Source organism: Ursus arctos, unplaced genomic scaffold (assembly GCF_023065955.2).
Source record: "Ursus arctos isolate Adak ecotype North America unplaced genomic scaffold, UrsArc2.0 scaffold_16, whole genome shotgun sequence".
NCBI lineage: Eukaryota > Metazoa > Chordata > Mammalia > Carnivora > Ursidae > Ursus > Ursus arctos.
In genome coordinates, this window is record NW_026622830.1 from 51,584,838 (window position 1) to 51,608,256 (window position 23,419).

General features: G+C 56.7%; 1 protein-coding gene across 1 annotated transcript in view; it reads right to left on the minus strand.

Moving 5' to 3' along the window:
• The window catches only part of LOC125281384 (dual oxidase 1-like), a 280,501-nt gene that overhangs the window by 2,228 nt on the left and 254,854 nt on the right, over positions 1-23,419 (minus strand). The window contains 31 exon segments of the mRNA XM_057313040.1: positions 36-268; positions 697-770; positions 772-848; positions 4,678-4,805; positions 6,200-6,249; positions 6,540-6,639; positions 7,190-7,250; positions 7,252-7,310; positions 7,313-7,381; positions 7,553-7,734; positions 8,278-8,305; positions 8,308-8,402; positions 8,819-8,888; positions 10,818-10,993; positions 11,236-11,331; positions 11,602-11,825; positions 13,899-14,084; positions 14,706-14,830; positions 14,833-14,904; positions 15,639-15,752; positions 16,436-16,573; positions 17,170-17,288; positions 17,499-17,674; positions 19,439-19,570; positions 20,881-20,972; positions 21,108-21,168; positions 21,596-21,768; positions 21,894-21,965; positions 21,968-22,088; positions 22,226-22,332; positions 22,335-22,412. Coding sequence (XP_057169023.1) covers positions 36-268; positions 697-770; positions 772-848; positions 4,678-4,805; positions 6,200-6,249; positions 6,540-6,639; positions 7,190-7,250; positions 7,252-7,310; positions 7,313-7,381; positions 7,553-7,734; positions 8,278-8,305; positions 8,308-8,402; positions 8,819-8,888; positions 10,818-10,993; positions 11,236-11,331; positions 11,602-11,825; positions 13,899-14,084; positions 14,706-14,830; positions 14,833-14,904; positions 15,639-15,752; positions 16,436-16,573; positions 17,170-17,288; positions 17,499-17,674; positions 19,439-19,570; positions 20,881-20,972; positions 21,108-21,168; positions 21,596-21,768; positions 21,894-21,965; positions 21,968-22,088; positions 22,226-22,332; positions 22,335-22,412 — 3,488 coding nt within the window.

Genomic DNA, 23,419 nt, shown 5'->3' on the forward strand with positions numbered 1-23,419 from the left:
GGGGCGGGTAGCTCATCCGGTCTATGTCTGGTCACCTTCGGGTATCTGGCACAGCCACCTCCCGTTGGAGGTGAGTAGATCTCCCTGAGCCGAGTGGTCCAGGGCCCTGCTGCCCGGATGTGCAGGCTGAGCGTGTCCTCATCGGGTGCAGAAGTCAGCGTGAAGGGGTGGTACTCAGTGGTCCCCAGAGCCAAGCAGGCGATCCGCACCCACTGTCCCGACTTGTACTCAAAGCCTTGGGGCCGCTGGAGCTGCAGGTGGGTCACTCCTGAGGAAAGGAAGTGGGCAGGAGGCTGCTATCCAGGACCCAGCAACCCTGTGGCCTCCAGAAAGATCCCCCCCCCCGCCCCCGCAGCCTCAGCTCTCCTTCTGGAATATGCCAAGGCCTCTCCCCATCAGAAGGCATTACTCCCCTCTGGCCATGTCCACCCTGCGGAGGGGCAATGCAGCGCTGGTGCTGGTGGTCAGCAGGGAAAGGAGCAACCTGGCCCGGGCTCCTCCTCCCTCTGTTGTGAGAGAGGCTCGGGTCCCCCGGCCAAGAGCTTTGCTTGCTAGCTCCCTCATCGCTGCCGCCTCAAGGCCCCTGCCAACTCCACTGGGCCAGACCAGCGGATTGCAACGTCCAGGCTCTGCCCCTGCCCTGTGGGCTTTCTCAGCACTACCCAGCTGGTCCCTGACAGCCTGCAGGCCTGGTGCCCGAAGGCAGCAGCTCGGCCTTCACCACGCTGATCTCCACCTTCTTCCGGCTCAGGCTCACCAGCTTGTCCCCCATAGATGAGTGCCGGGACCAGGAAGAAGATGTGGAAACGGGGCAGCTGGGGCAGGCCGAAGCTGCCGTGGACAATGAGCTGGATAGAGTGAAGAATTCGGCTCAGACCAAGTCACACCCACAACAGTGTCTGTGGCCGACTCGGGCCTTAGCCCCTTGCACCCTCCACCCACCCCAGCCCACCCCCACGGGCACCCTCCGTCCCCACCTCTCCGTGTACCACGCTCCCTCCAGGTCCCCAAATCTAACCACTCCCAACCCCAAGCCCATCCTGCAGATCGTCCACGATGAGTGAGACTATTTGCGCCTTCCTGGCACCATCCTGAACCAGCCACCTTGACTCTCGCCTGGTCTCCTGCAGTAGCCTCCCAGCTCGTCTTCTAGGGGGTTGCCCCACCGTGACCCATTGTCTTCAAGGCAGCCACTGCGACTTTCTGAAGTTCATTTTATCACGCCGTCGCAGTGTAACCGGCCTTAGTGGACTTCCCATTATACCACAAGGCCTCGAGATGCTCTGGCCTCTGCCTGCCAGCGTTTCCGCCTCCCTGTTCTTCAAACACGGCAAGTCCTTTCTGCTTCAGGCCCTGGGCACCCACTGCTCCCTCTCCCAGGAATGCCCCCTCCCTGCTTCTTGCCCTGGCTACCTCTGTCTCATTTTTTAAAAATTTATTTGAAAGAGACCAAGAGCGTGAGCATGAGCAATGGGGAGGAACAGAGGGAGAGGGAAGAGCAGACTCCCCGCTGAGCGGAGAGCCTGATGTGGGGCTCGATCCCAGGACCCAGGGGTGGATCATGACCTGAGCCGAAGGCAGAGGCTTAGCCAACTGAGCCCCCCAGGCGCCCCCCTCTATCTCATTTGTCAGGGCTCAGCAGAAACACCCCCTCCTTAGGCCTTCCCTGGGTCCTCTGGCATATCTCCCAGTTACTTCCCGTCAGCACTTGTCATCCCCCACACTCACGTTGCTTCTTCATTCATTGACATGCTCCCCACCGGAGTGTGTGTGTGTCTTTTGTTTTTGCCACCGTACTCTCAGCTCTTAGCCGTTGCCGCCTGGCACACAGCAGGCACTCAATAACTGCTGAGTTAGTCAAAGGAGTTCCTCCAATTTACCCTCTCCCTTTGGAGACTAAAAACACATAACCAGGCCCCCTTTTCCATTAAATAACTGACGTAATTGTTTTCCATGGAACTGTATTTCCATGAAATAACTGAATACTTGTTTAGCTCTGGTCCTTTCCCCAACAAGCTGGTCTAACATGGTCAGACATGATTTGCCCCCATACTTCCCATTTGCTTGTTCCTAAGTCTGGTCAGTCTGGCTCCTGCCTCCACCTCTTCTCAGGACCTGCTCACTGGGGGCTCACCCATCCCATGAAGGTCTCCTTTCATTTGTTCCCAGGGCTGGCCGTCTGTGGCACTAGCAACCGCCTGCTCCTTGCCTCGTCTGCTGCGTCTCTGGGGCCACTCGCTTTCCATCTCCTCCACTGGCTCTCTGTTCCTTCTCCCAGCCCTGATCCTGCATGTTGCCCAAACCTGATTTTCTCACTCTCTGCGCTCCTCAGTCTATGCTGTCCCGTGTGGCATGGCCCCTCGGCCGCCCCCGCAGCCGCACGGGTCCTGCCACCACCTAATACACTGGGGCCACCCACAGCCAGGCCTTTGCGCCCTGAATACACTATCATCATTTCCACCTCTGCACCCGTGCTCGTGCCCTTTCTTCTACCTGGAATGCTCTTCGGATTGCACTCTGCCCTGTCGGATCTTAGCTTACCTCTCCTTAAGTCTTGGCTCCAATCCCATCTTCTCCCCAAAGTCTTCCCTAACCAGTTTGGCCCGAATGAAACTCCCTTCAGCGAGCTGCTAGAAATCACTGTTTGCAGCCCTCAGCTCAGCATGAATCCTGTATTGTCTGCTCATTCTGATCACGGCAAGTGCACGGCACTTATCTCTACCCCAAATCCTAAGTTCTCCAGGGCAGAGCTTCGAGTCTCCCCTCCTCCCCCAAACTAGTACGTAGCACCGAACAACTGTGTACTAGACCCTTCGACAGATAACTGTTAAACTGAACTCTGGCTCCTCAGTCCGCTCTGCCTTTCCCCAGCTTCGTGTTCCTTTGCCCACAGGACTAACTTAAACCTCTCTGGGCTCTTCTCTGAACTGGCTCCGGTCCCCCCAGGTTCCTCTTTCATTATGGAGCCCACCCCCACCCCCAAGGCTTTCTGAGCATCTAACCAGGCTGAGAACGACGTCTGGGTGGCCTCATACTGCTCTGTTTATATGTCCCATTTGGTGTTGGCTCTACTTTTAAACCACAGAACTGCTGCAGACCCACGGTTGGCTGAGGAGCTGGGGGGCTGCCGCCAGCTCAGCTTCCGCTGTGCCCGCCCTGCCCGCTTCTGCCTGGGTCGGGAGCCCGGACAGCCTTCTGCAGGGCCGGCTCCACACTGGGTCCTTTACTTGTCGCTTCTCTTTCTGCCCCAAGTCAAGCGGACACACCAAGGGTAAATGGGGAGGAGGCGGGTGTTTTGGCCCTGATATCGCCCAGGTGAGACTGTCCCTAGCGGCCAGGGTTGGGTTGCCCAGCAGAGGGTCCTGCACCTTTCTGAGCTGCTGACTTCCCTGCTGGCAGGAAGGGAGGCTCTGAACCCCAGGGATCCCCCAAACCCAGGGATAAGTCAGGAAGGGGTCTTGGTCTCAGGGAGCCAGTGTGGCCACTCTTCCGGGTCTCCCATTGAGCTCAGCTGCTTTTTCACCAGGAACAAGAACATCATCTCCACCCCTAACAGAAACAGTAACCGGGGAGCTAGGGCTCCCCCCTAGCAGGGGTGGGTAGGGAGGGATAAATCAGCCTCAGCTTCCAAAGAAGACAGAGATTTCTCTGGAAACAAACATCAGTTCTAGGAAATGACCTAAGCCGAGGTCGGGTAGTCCTCTTCAGAACCATGAAGTGCTGAGCCTCAGCAACATGGAAACAGACCGTCTGATCACTGAGGACAGAACTGCACCTGGAGGACGCAGGGCATCCCACAGGTGCCAGCTCGACCCAGGCCATGATGGACTCGCCCTCTGTTTCAGGACCGTGTGCAGTTCTGCCTGGAGCCAGGTGACAGATGGCAACCATCTGGGCTCTGCGCTTCTGAATGCTGACGGGCAAGTATCGTTGGTGGGGACGCTGGGGCCTTGGGACTTAGTTTAGCTTCTCAGCAGGACCCTCGGGTGCTCTTTAGGGAACCGCCTGTATCCACGAGGAAGGCAGGCCAAGCACAGATCAGAGTCCCTCTGGAACTAACTAGCTGGCGCACCTGACGGCAAACCCAGGGAAGGTAAAGGGAACAGGAGGACGAGGGAAGGGAGGGAATGTGAAGGAAGGGAGGCAGGAGCTGAAGGAGAAGGAAAGGGAACAGGTAGACTCTTAAAAATCCATCTCATCAACAGTCCAAGTGAGGACGTTTTGAGCAAGCTCGTTGACTCTACAAGTGGCACTTTGCTGAGTGGGGTGCAGACACCCCAGGAAACAGGATCAGAACAAAAGTGGCAGAACAGAATTAAGATAGACTTCTCTAAAAAAAAAAAAAAGTGTGCTGCTCCCTTGAAAGTGGGCGGTCAACCCTGGAGCTCACACCAGCCACCGGAACTGGGGAATGACCGGCTGGGCAGAAATGATGCGGGGGTGTCTGCAAGGAAGCGACCAGCCTGATAGGGCTGCTACTGCCAGCCCCATGCCGGGCACCCATCTTCCAAGCGCTGCAGCCCGGGGTCCATCTGCTTGACAGGCCTACACTATCCTCTCCAGCTGTGATGTGAGAAGTGGAGGGGATTCCTGAAATGACTGAGGGGACGGAGAACGGATGTCTCAGCCCTCATGGCCTCCCTGGGATCATCCTGCCAAGACCCCGACAGCCCTCACCAGCCCGGAGAGCAGGACGTAGAGGTGGTGGGTCAGCCAGAAGCCCCGGAAGCTGCGGCGCCGGAAGTGGTGGGAGGCGAAGACATACACGATGGCCAGGACCAGGAGCAGCAGCACCCCCGTGAGGCCTGCAAAATGAACGCGGGGTGAGGGGCGGAGGAGCGGGGCTGTGCTGGGGCTGCCGTGGGTCAGGGTCCCATTCCACTTCACTGCTCTGGGTGGGGGCCACGGAAGCCCAGGCTTCTCCTCTGTTCTTCTCTCCCCACACCACTGATCACAAGTGCCTTTTATTTCAACAGACTCTGCTCATCCCTCCAACACCTTGTCCCGATTGTTCTTTTTCAAGGACCGGTGTCATTCGTTTTTTGTCTGTCAATTCCCCGACTGTCAGGCCCACAAGAACAGGGACCAGGCTGCTGGTTCAGCACGGGATCCTAGCGCCTTCTGTAGGGCTCGCCCCCTGTGGGCCTCGTCTACACCGGTGCTGACGGACTGAACGTGCGGGGCACCTGCTCTGGGCCCTCTGGGTCGGACTTTGGACATTGCAGGCCCTGCCCCCACGGAGTCAAGACTCGGTCTACGTCCCCCTAGCCCCCGACTTGGCTCCCACAGCATGAGCAGTGGCGCCATTAGTGAGGAAGTGCGACCACCTGAGCCCCCTGGGTTCAGCCCAGGGTTGGCGGGAGGACCCTCCTCTCACAGGAGATCCCAGGCCTGGGGTACACGAGAGAGCAGTACTAGAGTCAGGACAGGAGTGAGGGGCCAGAGAACGGCCCCTCAAGTGATCGAGGAGGAGGGAGGCAGAAATTAAGATTAGAGCCCTGCAGTCTGGAAAAGCAGAGGTTAAGAAGGGCTCTAACCAAAGCCTGTAAAGGCCTGAACAGAGAGGAGGGCCTCAACACAGCCTTATCCACTAAATCCCAGTGCGCAAGAATTAGCAAGCACGCTGAAGTTCAGAGCAGGTTGTTTTAGGATTAAAAAAAATGCCGTGTTTCACGGAGAGGAGCGTAGAAAATGTACTATGCTAAGGAGGAAACAGACTGAAAATATAAATAGGTTCAAAAAGCTTTTGAACAGATTCACAGCTAATAGCTCTAAAATGGGTGATTATGGGGAGTAAGGAATACGTCCCTCAACAGCCCCGGTCAAGACGGACTACAAGGGGTGGGGGTCTCTGCCTAGTTTGACGAGCCTGGTCCCTCCACCGTGCTGCTGGGACACGGCATTCCTCCAAGCCACTGTCACGGTAGGTGTGTAGGTTGGGGCAGGGGGAGAGGGGGGTCCATTCTCATTCCACGGAAGAAGGATGTTCCGAGTTGGGGCAGGACCCCAGCCAAGCTCCCAAGAGAAGGACTAGAGAGCAGAGGCTCCTACTTCCCAGCAGAGTTGTCAGGACCAGAGGGCAGAGCCTGACCCACCGTGAGACCTGAGTGAGTGCTACTGGGCAGCCTCATGGCAGATAGAACCCGGAGCTCAGAGCTCAGAGCCAGACCCAGAAATTCAGAGCAGGGAGGGCTCTCACCTGGCACAGTCTGGAAGAACCACCAGTAATACTTCTGGGGACACTCAGACCTGTGGAGAAGGGAAAGCAAGCAAGGATGCTGAGAGGAGATGCCTGGGACTTCCAGAAAGAATCCTCCAGAGGAAACACCTCAACCCAGGCACCAGTCTCCCTTTCTGCCCACTCGGGGTCAGGGCTCCAGCTGGTCATTGTCTGCCCCATTGCCTGGAAGGTGACACTCTCCTCTGAGCCAAGAGAATTTGCTTCTTTCCATCCATAAAGGATCCCCCCACATTGACACACACACACACACACACACACACACACACACACACACGCACACAGTAGCCCACTCACTCACTCGTCGTCACGGAAGAGTCCAGGGAAGAGGCAGGAAAGGACGCTGAGCGGGCTGACGGAGAACAGGTACCCATTTACCGCATGGCCCGCACTGTGCAAGACTAAGGAAGGCCAGACAGGGTGGGAGTGAGCCAGGGGGCAGCCTGGTGGGGGTGCTCAACCCATCCAGCCCAAGGTTGGGGACTCCAGCCACCCAGCCTTGGGGGCCTGAAGAAGGACCCTCGGGGTCTGCACTTCTGGTCTCTAGCCATCCTCCTGTCCCTCCCTACCCCTGCTGAGCCCCATATATACCATCCACGAGCCCAGCCACAGGAGTCTGAAATTATACCATTAGAAGTTCATTCTTTGGGTTTCTCTCACAGAGTATGTTTTCCAACATAAAAACTGGGAGAGATCACACATGATGTGCCCATGTTCTGGGCTGTTGCTAACTTGTCAGCTGGAGGCTGAGGAGGTGGCCCTGAAAGCATGGGAAGAGGCACCAGGCAGGGGCGGGGTGGGGGGCTCCTGGGCTCACTTCACACCACTGCGGGCCAGCTGCATCCTTCTGAGAAGGACATCTAGGACTCACACTCAAGCACAAAAGAGAGGAGGGGCAGGCAGCAGGGGCAGGAGGACACGAACAGAAGCCCTGGGACTCCCGGGCCCTACCTGTGAGGACGATGGCCACGGAGGCAATGAGCCGATGGAAGGTCTCTCGCAGGAAGGTGATGCAGGCTGCGGCACGTGGTGAGCAGGACGCAGGAGAACATGAAGGAGATGCTGGCGGCCGGCCCCGGGACAGGATGATGCCCACACGGGTGGTGTCCGTGATGCCCATGCGGTGAGCCCCAGAAGCATAGTCTGTCGGGGAGCCCAGGCGGGTAAGAGGGGAGCAGTGCAGAGAGAGAGCGCCGCTGAGGCGGGTCAAGGGCCCGCCCTGGCCGCCACCCCTTCACGCAGGCCCCCTCTGCAGCCTCCGTTCAAGCAGGCCCCATGCACCCACGGGAGCCCCGACCCCGGGGCTGCCCACACTCACAGCAGGCCTGCTCCAGGAAAGGCCCCCGCTGATGGCGCAGAACACAGCCACGCAGCCGACGTGGCGGCGGTAGTTCTCGATGAAGCGCTGGAACTGCTGCAAGGTGTGGTGGTGCCGACTGCGCTGAAACTTCTCCCCGTGGGCCTCCGTGAACAGCAGGGGCTGGAATGATGCTACCCTGGGGACAGGAAGTCTCGGCTCTGGCTACGAACCCCCCCTCCCAGTGCAACCCGCCTCCCAGGAGCAGAGAAAGGGCACCAAGTTGCTCAAGCCAAGCAGGGTTCAGACCCCAAAAGCCCTACCACACTCCTCTGACAAGGCCGCCAGAGTAGGGACAGCCTTGCAGTGCTCACTGGGTCAGTTCGTCCCAGGGAACGCACTCCCTCTAGCCCAGGTCCCACTCACACTCAGACAGCCCTCTCCCCTCCCAGTCTGCAGCTCCCCATTCTCACCCTACTCTGTTCTCACCCTTTACTGGAAGTGCAGAAGTCACCCCCTCCAGGAAGCCTGCCTTGACTTACCAGGCAGAGGTGAGCACTTCTTTGAGCTCCGAAGCTCCTTGCTCTGACCACTGTCACAACATTCATCGGTGGGACATGGTGATTATCAGTGTAGCAGCCACCTTGTCAGACTGTGGTCTGCTCGGGCGTGAACTGCTCATCCTGCCCGCAGCCCTGCACACTAAAGGGATGCATGAGCTCAAGGAGAGGAGCAGGCGTACTTCTTGCCAAACCTCCGTCGAATCTCCGGGGGGGGTCTGTGTCCGTGGGGCACTGCAGTCTCTGTGCTGTCCGCTCCACGTCAGCGTTGCTGTGGGGACAGCGAGCACTCACTCTTGGGGAGGGACTAGGACAGGAATGAAAGAGAGAGGATTCTGGCCACCTGAGCCACTGGATCCTCGCTGCCCCTGGTCTCTCTTCAGACCGACTCTGCTGAGGAGGGGTCAGAGCTCTCAGCCAGGGGCCAGCAGACTTCCCACAGAGACCTGGAGAGAGAATGAGTTAGATCCTGGGGACACACATACAAGCTGTGTCCTTCACAAGGGCATCTGACCCTGGCAGCAGGTGGGTGCCGAAGTCCAGCAGGCTCTCTGCTCTTGCTGGTACAGGGCTGTGTCTGCCTACAGCAAGGAGCCCTTTTTTCTAATTTGCATAAAGACACTACATAGGCTGGTAGGGCCCTGATCCCAGGCATCCTGGGGAGAGAAAAGGCAACCCCCCCAACCCCAGCCCTCCCTCCAACATTCCCAGATCAGGGCTCACCAGATCTTTTCCCGGCTGATGTAGGAGGCTCGCCGGCACAGGTCCTTGAGGACTTCAGGCACCTCTACCCCTGTAACACAGAGCTGATGTCGGGAACAGCTCAGGGCCCAGAGCCCAGGAAGACCTGGCACTCACCCCATGTCCATACTGTAGAGGGTCCTCGGTCAGCACCCTTGCCTTTGGGTGCCCCAGCCCCAGCCTGCTCCCCCAGTGGGAGCTAGACCCAGCCATGAGGGGGCAGGGAGAAGGCCTGAATTTGTTGGCCAGACAGTGTCCCCTGGATGTGTGTCCACCTTCAGCCCACTCCTGGGACTGGTATCAGGCTTGTGGGGTAGAGTTCAGAAACTGTGCCACCTGCCTGCTGAGACCATTCTGCCACAAAAACCCTGCTAAACCCTCCAGCTTAAAGCCTCCTGGGAATTAAATGTAGTTCTGGGTGGCGCATTTATGGGATCACCATGAAATTCTTTCCACCTTCCTGTGTTTAAAAATGTTCATAATTGTATGTTGGGGGGAAGTACTCTCCCTTGAGCCGCCTGTTCCTCTCTGTCTGGCCCGAGCGTTGCAGGGGAGGGCGGGACTGAGCTGCAAAGCCATGTTCTCACAGGAAGCCCGGGAATGTCCAGGTCACTTCCGAGTGCTAAACTAATCTTGACGACTACCCTGGTCTCCAGCCCAGGGGGCACAAGTGATTAAGGTGAATTTCATGAAATCAGAATGTTTACAACAAAGTATGGATATTTATCCGTCAGATTTCAACCAGCAGCAAATGTGGCAACATGGTAACCAAAGGCAGGTGAACGGGGAGATCTAGGTGACCGGGGAAAGGGCTGCTTCCTGCGCTATTCTTGTTCCTTTTCTGTAGGAACATTCGAAATGTCTCATAGTAAAATCTGAAGGAAACAACAAGGCACAACAACAATTAAAAGCAAAACAAAACAGGACTCAAAGCTACCCTTCCGCATAATCCTCACTCCCCCAGCCTGGTCCTCCACCCCAGGGGCTGAGTGGTCCCAGGACTCTGGCCCGGGCTCACCTCCGGACACCTGCCCCTGCTCAGCCCTCGGGCCCAGGTGCCTACTGCCCTGGCTGCCTGGGAAAAGTGAGAGGCTGAAGAACCAGGAGTGCTGGTCTGCACTCCAGTAGTTCTCCTCCAGCCCTGGGACATGGAAGCCCTCACCAGAGCCGCAGTGGTGTCCTGCCCAACTCGCCCCTCTCCCACATCTGGGCTGCTCAGCTCCCCCAGGTTCTCGTCATCCTGGGAGGGGCTGGGTTTGGTCTCCACCTGCCCCAGCGAGAAACTGTGAAGGCACCGTAACAGCTCAGAGTAGACCACAGAGAGTCCTGCTACCTGCCCCCTCCCCACCCTGGCTCTAGCCTCCGCCCACCGAGACACAGGTGGGACAGGAAGTAGGGGGAAGGACAAGAGAAGTGGGTCTCCGTGCACTCAAGCAACATCAACCAAGCGCTCAGCCAAGGGATATAAAGGCAAACAAGACCAGAGCCCCCCCCGCCAGCAGACACCCTAGCTCAGGTGAATATGGCCTGGAGAGGGCTGTAACAAGGAGACACTGTCCCCCCCACCCCACCCCCGTCCTGGGCACCTGGCACAGGGATCTTCGACAGAGAGCTGGAAGAAGCAGAGTTCTGTCTGCTGTCCCCCACCCCATCCTGACCCTGCCCACCCTGGGAGCAAAGCTGCATTAGGACTTTGTGGGCCCTAGGCACTGTCACCTTCCTAAACCACTTCCGCCCTTAAAAAAAAAAAAGTATATACATGTCTTTATAAAAGATAAATATTTTTTATAATCACGTTGGTACATAGAAGGATATAATCCAGGCTGGATATATCATCACCTATTTATTATTATTATACTCATCCTTCTGACTTTAAAAGGAATTAAAGCATTTCTGTGGGCTCCTAAAAGCAGGTGGGCCCGATGCACTGTGCCTGCTGTCTAATGGCTACGTCAGTTGGCCCCAAGGCCAGGCCCCCCACCTTTGACGCAGAGCTGTGTGAATCGCAGCTCGCTGTCTTGGTCCCGCAGCGTGAAGTGGAAGTCCTCCCACGTCAGCTCCTCCCTATCCTGGAAGCCGGACTCCCGGAACGTGGACTCCACCACCTCCGTCAGCTGCGCCTTGGACAGGCAGTTGTTGGAGATCTCGATGAAGGACCTGGGGTTGGGGGAGGGAAACCATCGGGCCCTGAAAAGAAGCTTGAGGCCTGGACAGGAGGGCCTACTGGCCATCCCACCAGGCCTTCGGAGCCCACAAGGAAGGGCCCCCTCCTAGTTATAATAGTCTTTAGCTATATGGCCCCTGCTCTTTACCCTCCTGCTCCCACCTTCATGCCCCCACTTCTTTCCCCCAGCAGGCCCTGTCCTGGCCCACTCTTCCGGCCATCCCACAGGACCAACCTCAGCATCCTGATGAACTCGTCCTCGGAAATGAGACCATTCCCATCAAAGCCATACATGCGGAACATAAGGCGAGACCTCTCCTCAGGAGAGCCCGGGAGGAGGAGGACCCGGTGAGAGCCCCAACCTACCTGCCTAAACCCCAGGCTGACCAGAAGGGGCCTCACATGAGTCTGACCCACTGCTGATCACAACAAGGGGTCACTCTGCTTCCTGATCTCTACCTGGGTGCTCCCAGATGTCTGCCGTGGCTGGAGACCAGGCCCCGGCACTTCCCCTTCTCCAACAGGTCAGCTACCCTCCAGCCTCATCTCTAGCCCCTTCCATCTTCTCCTACCTGGACGATCACTTCCTCTTCCCCTACCTTTCATGAAGACCACCAGGATGTCCAGAAACTCCCGGAAGGACAGGTAGACCTTGCCATCTTTGTCCGCCAGGGAGAACATGGACTCCACAAACATGGCCTGGGGCTTGCGGCCCAGGAACTCGGCAAACTCAGCTCTGCTCAGCTCGCAAGTCAGGGCCTCCCGTACCTTCTGCGATGAGTCCAGGGGCAGGGTCCCTGCGTCCGCCTGGTCGATGTCCAGCACCTGCACCCGGGCAGCAACAGAGGGAGGGAGAGAGAAGGAGACAGGGTTTCCTTGATTTGAAGTCCAGCTGAGGCTTGTAGGAGCCACCTTTTCCAGGTGTCTGCCCAGCACCCTGTGTCCTGAGCACCTGCCCGTGCCCTGCAGGTGGTCCCTGGGGCCTTTTGTTCTACAGAGCCCCAGTCCTCTGTGTTAGCTGATTGCACCAGGGATGCACACTTGACCCAAGCAGATGATCTGGAATTGGGACTAAGAGGTCCCAGGTCTGTCTTGACCTGAGCACAACAAAACTCAGAAGTCGTGGCCTGCCACGTTCTTCCAAGTGCTCAGAGACCCAGACAGAGGGAAGTAAACACACGGAGAAAACGAGGCAGGCTAAGAGAGAGAAGTGACCTTGTTTGCTGGCAACTGTCCCTTTCCTAGCCCCTTCCAGGCCAGGTCACAGTCCTCCCTTCGGAATTGCTGAGACATCAGCACAGCCTCAGAGTCAACTGACCTTTTATCAGTGCGAGCTTGCTCTTAGACCCAAAGGAGTTTTGACTGAGAAAAAGCCTCAGCTGAGCTGAGAAAAAGTGGGGTTGGGAAAGGGGAATTCTCATGGTGGGCTATCTTTAGCCCACCCAGGGGCTGCCCCAGCATCAGAACAGGGGGTGAGGGAAGCAGACAGGCCTCAGGCACAGCACCTGTTCTGCCTGCCTGTCAACCGGGGGCCCCAGTCCAAGCCTGGCTGCGGTTTCACGATGCAAACCTCATTGCTCCAAACAGGGAGCTTTAGTGGAAAGAGCCTGGGGCTGGAGGCAGAAGATCGGGCTCCTGTCCCAGCTCTGCCACCCCCTCGCTGTGTGACCTCAGGCGAGTCGCACCAGTTGTCTGTCATTCATTTTTCTTACGTGCCCTACTTATCTCACAGGGGTATTGTGAGAATCAACAAGAGACGCTGTATGGAAAATGTCTTGAAACCTGGAAGCACTGTGCAGATGGAGAGGGCTGCAGCTACCCCTAAGACATGGTAGCACCCCCTTGCGCCCCCAGCACAAGGGTCCCCATAGCCGAGTAGAGGTGCCCCGGCCCCGCCTCAGCCCTGGCAATGAGTCTCCCCACCTGGGGAGGAGGTCCCTCCATTCCAGTGCATACTCAAGTTCAACTGGCTTGGGGAGTAGATGACAAAAGCCATGTGCCCGGCACGTCGTAAATGACCATTAAATGGTCACTTCCCTCATGAATCCTCTCCCCAGTCAGCCAACCCTGTTTCTTCTCCTCAAACGTTAATTTTTTTGCCCTTCTACTAGACACCTCTGTGCAGTCCCTCCTGCTCCTTTCCTCTGAGCCAACAATTTTCCACCTCTTTTTAAGTCTCCGTCAAATCTGACCCGAACCACGACCGTCCAGCGGCCTGAAGACGCAGCACCTTTTCTGAACTCCTACATTGCTTAGCTCCTGGCTGTCTTACACTCATCATTCTGTGCTGGTTACCTTCCTTTCTGTGTCTGTTCCTTCTTCCCAGAGGGGTGACAAACTCCTTGAGCGGGGCCTGGGCTGGAGGGATCTTATCTCTACCAAGCTTCTCCTCTCCACCCTTCTGGACCCAGGCTGCTCTATTTCTGTGCCAGACGTGCATGCAAGTCCTTGCATTTCTCTTCCTGGCTTGTTTCCCCACATCTCCTCGGTAGTTCTTGGAAGTCTGCAAGGTGGGCTCATGTCCCAAGGAGGCCTCTGGCAGCGGCACTGCACCAAGGAGGGGGCACCAAGGGCTCTCGCTGGCCCCATACTGACCCTGAGTTTCTGCGGCCTTTTGGCTAGGATGAGTTAAGTGAGGGCAGAGAGGCCGGACAGCCCTGAGGAGAGAGCTGAGCGACACATACAGATAAGCTCCTGACGCGGCCTCCCTGGAGTGGCTCAGGTAGGTGTCAGAGCATCTCCTTACAGAGAGGCCAGGGGATTGGGCCAAAAATGCAGTAGACCTGATTATTAGTGTCAGGGCTCCTGACTGTCCCTGGAGTCACCCCATGGCTGTGTGCAGGTAAGGGCACCGCCATAGGCAGACATGCAGGGACAGACCTGAGCCTACCTACACACCTGGGAGAAAAGGTGCCTGAAAAAGGTCTCCAAGAGGTGGCTCCTCTGCTCTCGGGCCACGGCTGCCCTCATCAGCTCCTGCTCCCGCGGCTCCCATTCCTGGAACCTCAGCCCGCTCTCCTTCAGGGCGCCCCGAAGGTCTTCCACCAGCACCTGCCGCTCTTCCTCCAGGTTAAACAGCAGCACCTACGGAGTGGCGACAGGGAGGGCAACCACTTGTCGAGGACTCCTGGGGCCAGGAGCTTTGCGTGAGTTTTGTCAGGGGCCACTGGAAAGAACGCCCTCGTAAAAGGGATTTACTGTTATGTCCTGGGCTCGGTGGAGTTCTGGGCTCATTTATAGGCACAGAAACTGCATTCAGAGACACACGTCTAAAGCCATTCCTCCCTCTCTGTTCACATGGGAGAAAAGAGGAAGGCAGGGAGGACAGACGACGGAGGGGCCCGGAAGCCAGACAGTCAGAGCTGAAAATCAGCCTCTGATTCAGTTCCCCTCCACACTCTCGAACAATTCACTAGATCCTAAAATCAGGGGGCAGAGAAGAGGGCCTGGCTTCTTCCAAGGACTCCCAGCTAGGGCCCACTGGGGCATCCCTAGAAAGGGGCAGGGAAGACTGCGCAGGAAGAAGGCCCTGTGCAGATCACGTCACCCCACAGGCCCAGAACGGGATGAGTGTGTTCACGTTCCTCTCTCAGTTACCACAGCCAGGGACTAGAAGCCACAAACCCTGCCTGATTCAGCGCTCCTTCCCCTCCACCTGGCTGCCTCCCTGGCTGTGGACCAGGAACGGGACCCGCTGGGCCACACCAGGTCCTACTCCTTGGGGATCTTGAGCAGCAGGGCGCGGCGTCCGCGGTTGCCGGACAGGATGACGCTGACCTGCTGCGGGGGTCGCAGCTGGATGGCGCGGAGCACAGAGAGCCTGCCGTCACCACGCACGTCTGCCCGGGCTGCAGGTGCACGAGCACAGGCCGAGAGGGCTCCTTGTGGCCCTGCCATTCCAATGCTGGAGAGACAGGGCTGGTCAGCCGGGCACAGGATGCAGGAGGCCAGCTTAGAGCTGGAGTTAGGTCAAGGCCTCCGTAGCTCCTGGCCCCTTCTTGGGTACTGAGGGTCGTCCCTTCCCCAACAGTCCTGCTGTGCCTTTAGCCCACGTGAAGAATAACCAACATTTCCTGAGTGTTTACTGTGTGCCCAATACTGTACCAAGTACTTGGCGGGAACTAGTTAATTTAATCTTCATAAACCTTCATGAGGTAAGTGCTATTATTATTCCTGTTTCACAGATAAGAAAAAATAGGTTTAGAGGGATTAAAAAATCTGCCTAAAGCCCAAAAGCCCAAGTGGTGGAATCAAGATTCCAATCCTCCTTCAGTGTGACTCTGAACCTTCATTAATTCCTTCTCTGTTGCCTGAAATTCCAGTGTAAGATGCCACAAAGCATCCGTTGCTGGGGATTCTAGAGAGTTACAGTAAGCCTGTGAAACGTAGTCAGGGCCCTGTGACTCCTCCCCGTGAGTCTATCACAGGCCCTGTATGTGGGACCACGGGGAGACCTACGGAGGGTGGAGAACTCCAGGTCCAACTTCCACCTGATGCCTCCATGGCTCTTTCCACCTGCCCTGACCTGCTTGGAGGCCTAGAAAAGGGGGGCCTTTTCCTTAGGCTGCTGAGGTGGGGGTGGTCTGCAGCCCTGAGTCATGTCCTCCCCCGCACCATCCTGGCCAACTCCAGGCCTACCTTCCATGCCCCCCACGAGCTTCTCAGACATGACACTCTGGCGGTCCTGGCCCTGGAGCCTCTTGAAATTTCTCCTTCGGAGCTGGGCAACAATCCAGCCACTCAGCAGGCTCACTGAGAGGGCAGAGGCAGGAGGATGGCCAGAGGAAGGTGGGGATCTGGTGAGATCAGTGACCCCTTTCCTTGGCAGAACTCCCTCCTTTGCCCACCTCCTAGGTCGGCTCATTCAATTGGCTCAAATTTTGAAGCTCCCTGGTGGGGGCTGGGGTGGGGGTCGGGTGGGGGTGGGGAGGGAGCTTAGGGTATCATCTAAGATGCCAGCACCGCCTCTGCTGCTTCCACCACTCGGGTCCCTTCCCAGCCAGAGACTAAGACCAGAGTGCTTGTGCCAGAGACCGGACCCGCTCTGCCATGCAGCTGGTGGGCTCACACACAGCCATGCCAGAGGCGAAGTCTCAAGCCTTTGCCCAGCTAGTTCTCAACTGGTTCTCAAGCAGGGTTTGCCTTGGACAGTTTCCCAGGCCCAGGCTCCTTCAAATAACTGTGAAATAGATTCCTTGTGGCTCTTGACCAACCTGGGCCCTGGAGGGACCCCAGGAGAACAGGAAGGCAAATGTCCTTGCAGCTGATTTATCTGCAGGTCAGACACTGCTCATGTCCCCTCCTGCTTTGATGTGTTCCGTCATGTGCCCAAAGAAACAGTACTGTACATGGTCAGCTGTCATAGATGAAACCACCCCACTGCCACCCCTTAGATTACGCATTTCACCCAACACCACCCTGTGCATCACTTTTACCAAGGGGGAAGCAGCAGAGAGTCCCGATGGTGACCCCAGAGCCAAATCCACTGCCTTCGAAATAGTCCCACATGATGGAGGGAGCACAGGCTGGCAGGCCCTTGGTGCTGAGCTGTCTGGGCTGCGGGCAGGGGTCTCCTGGGGAAGTAGAGGAAGCTAGAGTCCTGGGGAGTGCTGGGCCAGAATCACTGAGGAGGTTAGGGTGGCAGAAAGGGTAGGGTGGGGGGGCTCTGGGTAGCAGATGGGTGAGAGCTGCTTACCCCTGTCATAATACCAGGAATGTGGTGTTTGCCTAGTGGGGTAACAAGTGGGGTCAGAAACGAACCTCACCTCTCTCTCCCTCACACGCACATATGTACACGCACACACACACACACACACACACACAGCCCTTCCCTTGTCACTGCTGTGGAATGAGGATATCCTCACTGCACTGGGCCTTCCCGATATCCCACCCACCCCAGGCTCAGCCCGGCCGATGGGAGCCTTCCTCCCTAGGTCTCTCTGAGTCTCAGTCTTGCCCCCACTTGGGTACCTCCTGGGCTTGTGTGGAAGGGGACCTACACAGCCACATGCGGCCACCGTGGTGCCCGGAACCAAAGTTCCCAAGGGCAGAACCATGGCTCACTGACTCTTTGGAGTCTACTGCCGAGCCGCCCCTGAACCAGGCCCATGGCTGAGGCGGGATGAGACACCCGACTCCAGGCCCCTCCAAGCACCCCCTGGCCACTCACCCGTATCCCAGAAGAAGACACTGGGCTGCAGGGCACTGGGGTTCAAGTTGGTGACAGCCACTAGGACATCCCGTAGGGAAGTGTTTCTGATCTCTGCGATTTCTTCCTCAGAGAACAGCCTGCAGGAGGGAGAGGCGGGGAGCTGCTGCATTGGGAGAGAGATGCCTGTTCCGGCCCGAGGACCCAGATGAGGAAAGAGACCCAGAGGGGCTGAGGAAGTGGGGAGGCCAGCTGGGACTCAAGGGCCCGTGGGGCTGCTGACATTACACGCAGAGGGCCTGGGGCCCAGGCCAAGGTAAGTCTGAGGAAGGGACCCAGGCAGGCCTTACCCATTCCTGGTGTTCTCAAACCAGTAGCGGTCGCCGTCCCGCAGCCTCACAAACTGGTTGAGGACAATAGCGCTAAAGAGGGGCCCGGGGTCCACATGGCTCTCCAGGAGCCCCCCAGGGAGCAGCTCCAGCCGGGACAGGTCCCGGTTGTACAGGGCAGCTGTGGATTCCAGCACCTGGGGCCAAGAAGGGACAAGAGTGAGTGCAAGGACCCGGCACCCGCCCTGGGGCAAGGGTAGTTCGCAGGGATCAGCCCCAGGGAGGATAATAATAAATGACAGTGACGATCCCTCACTTATTATGCCCCTGGCACCGCTCTGAGTGCTTTACACAAGTTAACTCATTTATGGGAACTCGCTCACAGATTCAGCTGCCTCTTGTAGAAAGTTGGAATAAAACAGGCAGCCAGTTCCCTATGTGGCTTGTTCTCAAAAAGATATGAAAGTTGAGGGTCAAAATCACTACAAAAATTGGAAAGGTAGAATGATGTGTAGAAAAGGTTTCTGTTCTTTTTTTTTTTTTTAAAGATTTTATTTATTCATTTGACAGAGAGAGAGACAGCCAGCGAGAGAGGGAACACAGGCAGGGGGAGTGGGAGAGGAAGAAGCAGGCTCCCAGCGGAGGAGCCTGACGTGGGGCTCGAACCCAGAATGCTGGGATCACGCCCTGAGCCGAAGGCAGACACTCAACGACTGAGGCACCCAGGTGCCCCGAAAAGGTTTCTATTCTTGAGAGCTAAAAAAGTTTGTATAAATCAAATCCCTGCATAGACACTGCCTTTTGGAGACAGACTTCAACCTTCTATGAGCAGCATTTTCTACCTGACCTTGACTTTAGTTCTTTTCTCTGCAATGTAAACAAACATTTGCTCAGCTTAAATTCCAGCGAGGCCCAGGGGAGCTAAAGACTTGCTACTTTTGGTGCGCCTGGTGATTCCTACCTTTCTATTGACTGTATAAAGTTTATACGCCCCACGTGCATATTGCCTCTTCATCGGCCTTTCACTTCTCCACTTTCCAACAATCTTCTAAACAGGAAGGACGAAAGCAGTAAAACCAGCGTGCAATCGTAGAAACGCCACTATGCCAAGATGGTAAGGCCACCAAAACTGCTCTGTTGGCTGGCAGGCAATGCCACGTGGCCCAGGCGACAGCTCAGGGAGTAACAGTTGACTCCCCAAAGGCAGCCCGAGTGTCAGTGTATAAAAAAGTACAGCTTGTTCCTGGGTTGAGGACCTTCCACACCTGCTCAGATGGCTGTTGGGAAGAGTAAACGAGATAATGCTTATTAAGTGCCTGGCGTGCAAGACATGCTCAACAAACATTTGCTGGATCTGCAGAGTCACAAGGTCTACTGCCAAATCCTGCTGGTCTGGTAACTTCCATCCTCGTAGATGATATTGGGAAAAACCATGTGGGCGAGTCCCATCCCTCTCACCAGGGACTTGTCTCTAGTGTTTGTGCCTCACTGCCTTCCTTCCATGTCTTGGGCCAATGTGCCTTGGCCCTCCCACCCTGCCCTCTGCGTCCCAACCCCTCCTTACGGTGTGGTTGCTCTGGGAGAGTGCAGGGTTGATGTCCTGCCATCTGGTAATCGGAGGCAGACCCAGTGCTTCCCTGGCCTTGGTATAAGAGGGCAGGCCCAGATCCCAGCCCCTCTGCACACAGCCAGCCGGGTGGTCTGTACGGGAAAACTTCAGGGGTCCTGGCCAGAAATCTGGGGATGAAATAGCAGAGAATCTGAGGGAGCACCGGGCCACCACAGCTCCACTAGCCCAGGACCCAGTCTCCAACCAGCCCCAGGGGGGCCAGAATCACACAGAGGGAACCATGGTCAACAGGTGTCTGAGCAGTGAGAGAGTGCAGGCTCCCAGCCCCGGTCACTCCTCCCGGCCTGACACTGGAGCTCCAGCAGAATCCCCACCCAGGTGACAGCAGTACCCAGCCTGCAGGGACAGCCTCAGCGTCACCTAGCACATCCTCCACCACGACATGGTCCTCTCGCTCAGCGATCTGGGAGGCCATGCCCAGCAGCAGCGCGTCCACATCTTCAGCTCTTCGTAGATTTGGATGCTTTGGGAATGGGGAGGGAAGATGGGGTTGGAGGTTGAGCAGACAGGCTCTCCCCACACCACAGTCCATGCCCTGGAACCACCCAGTGCTGATGTTCCCTCTGAAACCAGCAGGCCATTCCTCCTCCATAGGTTGATTCCCCACTCGGGGTGAATGATGTCCCCATCCGAAGCTCATGCTGCTGAGAGCAGGTCTCCAGAACACACAAGGGATCTAAAACTTTACTTCTATTTTAGGAGACTTGACAGCATGATTGACAAAGGCACTAGAACATCTAGGTCTGGGTCCTTGCTCTGTTAGTGAACAGCTGTGTGACCATGGGCAACTCACAGGACCTCTCTGAAGAGAGATGTGTATATATATATATATATACACACACACACACACATATATATACACACACACATATATATACATATACACACACACATATATATATAACATATATATGTAAGTTAAAACATTTTTAAAGGATTTTTCATTGTTCTTTCGAAATTACTTATCTGTGGATAAGTCCATTGCTATGATTTCTTGGCTATTATTAGGCATATCCAAAAATTGTTTCAGAGTAAGAAAATCTAACCTATGAATTGTTTTTTCGTAAATATTTTATTTATTTATTTGACAGAGAGAGTGTGAGTATGAGCAGGGGGACAGGGCAGAGGGAGAGGGACAGGGAGAAGCAGACTCCCTGCTAAGCAGAGAGCCTGATGCGGGCTCAATCCTAGAACCTTGGGATCATGACCTGAGCCCAAGGCAGCTGCTTACCTGCCTGAGCCACCCAGGCGCCCCTAACCTATGAATTGTTTTTAAATTATAATGCAATTGTAAAAAATAAACTGACATGTTTTGTTCCATATACATTTACTTAAAATTTTTTTTTTACTTTAAAATTCCCTTTTCATTATTTTGGAGTCAAAATGTTTCTTCAGCTCTCCCACTTCTTTTATTATAATTCCCCGCAAGACCTGGCTCCTCTGCTTACAGCTAAAAATGCCCCCAGTGCAGTGTCAAGACCTAAGGTTCAGACCAGCGGGCTTCGTGACTCATCCTCAGCCTCGATTAGCCTGTGTTTAATTGGGGAGTTAATATATACACCAGCTGTGGGAAAGTGGACATGAAGTGCTTAAAAATCACAATGATGTCTTTTTTAACAATTGTTCTTCCCCCTCCAAATTCACTGTTCCCTGGGGAAATTAGCACACTTCAGACTGATAATCCTTTCCTGAGGGCTCCTGAGGACAGATTTTTCTCAAATGACATCCCCACTCCTGCCAATACACAAACCTTTGCACTTTGCCCTCACCTCATGTAGCCGCCAGGAGGCGCCTGGTAGAGAAGAATTGCTCAGAAGCGGCCAGGAACTCTGGGGAGATGCTGGGGTCCAGGAAAGGGCTGTGTCCTGGGGGAAGGGGAGAAGAGGGAGGATAGTAACACTTAGCCCTTAAACCACCCAGCCTCCCCCCCACACACACCCCTTCTCCCTGCCCCAAAAAACTCCTGCTAGCTCTCCCATTCTCCTTCCCCATCCCCTCACCTGCATACCTGGGGGGTGTTTTCTGCAGGAAGCTGGGCAGCCACTCATACAGAACGATGTTCTGAGGGTCAAGAGAGGGCAAAAGGGAGGCAAGGGCTGGAGCAGCCACGCTGGGAGGGGTCTGAGCCCAAGGAAGGCTTAGGTGGGAGATGAGGGCCAGGCAGGGGCAGTCACGAGGGGGGCAACTGCAACAGGACAGGTGCGGAGGCCTGTGCCCCACTAGGAACATGGGATGGGAGTGGGCTAATAACATAACCACAGCCCAGTCTCGTGTATAATAGCCCTTCGCCTGCTCCTCATCTTCGGGGTCCATTCCTAGCCGCTAGCTCCAGTTCTGGGGAGCAGTGTCCTCCTGGAAAAGGGCGTTTCCGGGGGCTGCTTGTGCGACGATGGAGGGCTCTGCGGGGCAGCGGCGTCTCCCGCGCAGCAGCCTGGGGGAGGGGGGAGGAAGGCGGGGAGGGAGGACGGAGAGAGGCCGAGTGACGGACCTGGTAGGTGGCGGTGACCCTCTCGCGCGCCTGCTGGAACAGCTCCTCGTCCCCCCATTGCGGGTGCTCGCGGGCCAGCCGCTGCGCGCACAGGTTGTGGTAGCGGCCCCACAGCAGGCCCGGCGCCTGCAGGAAGGGGTCGCGGTTCCCTCGCTCCGCCGCGAAGGCTGGACGCGACGCGGGGCCGCAGGGGAGGAGCTGGGCGGCGGCGCGACGGCGGGCAGCGCAACTTTGCCGTCCGCAGCCCGCCCCGCGCCCCGGCCGCCGCAGCCCGCCCCGCGCCGCCGCCCCGCCGTTCAGCCCCCGGGGCCGCGCTGTTCGGTGGCGGGGTCGGCCGCCGTCCCCACGAGCGGGGGGCTTTGTGCGTCGCGGGGAAGGCGGGGTCGGGCCCCGACGCCAGCTGCCCGCGGGAGAAGCTCCGCAGCGCGTCGCTGCACGAGGGCGAGGAGCCATAGATGGCGCTGCCGTCCAGCCGGCCCGTCACCTCGTTGGTCTGCGGGGGCACCAGGAGGGTGAGCCGAGGTGCGCCCGGGGTCGGGTAGCGGAGGCGGGTGTCGGTGGGCGAGGGGGTGGGAGTCTCTCCCCGCCCAGCCCGGCCCAGAACCCGGCACCCCGCCCGTCTCGTCTCACCAGGTCCCGGGGATTACTGGGGCTCTGTCCGGTCTCGGGGTCCCAGCGGCTCCTCTGGAAGGGGAGGACCACGTTCCCGCGCCGGTCAGGGTCGAACACCGGGTCCCGGGCGGGATGTGGATGTTGAGAAACTCGGCTGGGCAGCCCGTGGTCTCCACGCTCACCAGGTCCCAGAGCACGTGGTAGCCTGTCCACAACGGGGGAGGGCGTGCAAGGACCAGCTAAGGACCACTCTCCCTTCAGCATCAGGTATCTGGATTCCCCGACTCCCTTTGAAGCTTCAAAAGACGACTCAGCCACTTTTGGCAAGTCCAAGTCTTGACCTCCTCCACCTTTCCCAGTGCTTTGTTACACCCTGGTCCAAACTGCTTTCGTTGCCGGTTTGGTCCTCTCCTTGGTAACTGGGAGGTGCCGGGTGAGTGTGCCTGGACAGTCAGGCTGGGAACACCTGCTCCAACATGCAGCTGGGAGCAGCCTGCCCAGAGAAACTGCCAGTCTCACTGCAACACCGGACACTGGGAATCAAATGTAGGCACCTTGGGTGGCCAGCAGGAGCCCAACATTCCTGTTGGGAGCCAACAACCCACAGTCACTGGGGTCAGACCACCCACCCTAGCACCCCCATTTTGACACCCCGGCCTCCAGCGCTCTTGTCAAAATCAGAACCCTGGCCTGAGACTGTCCCAGGAGTCACAGGGACCATGAGTGAAAACAGGGTCCACCAAGAGCCCCTGCCAGATTATTGTCAGGCTCCAGCCTCTACCTGTAGTCCCATCGGCAGCTCAGTGTGGGGCAAATTTATGCCTCCCCCACTCAGACTTTCTCCCTCTACTTTTCCTTCTCCAGAAAAAGAAATACAAGACATAGCTTTCTTGACTTAAGAAAAATCCTTTTAGGCCCCAGACATCTTGTGATTTATGACTACTCGCTCAAAGCACATTCTTGAGTTATCTTTGCAGGCTTTAAACTTCTTTGAATATTCAGATATCAGATCAATTAAAGGCAGACAATTGATGCCAACCCTTGCTGGCCCTTGTGATTTCCATCAATTAAGACCTGGACTCTGTCATTCTATGATGACTTTAGCCTAAATTCTAGGCTGAATTCTCCATTGCACAAGTGCCTTGGTGAATCCATACAGACCCTTAGCTTAAAACTTCCCCAGTTTTGTTATTCGGGAACAGACTGCTTTGG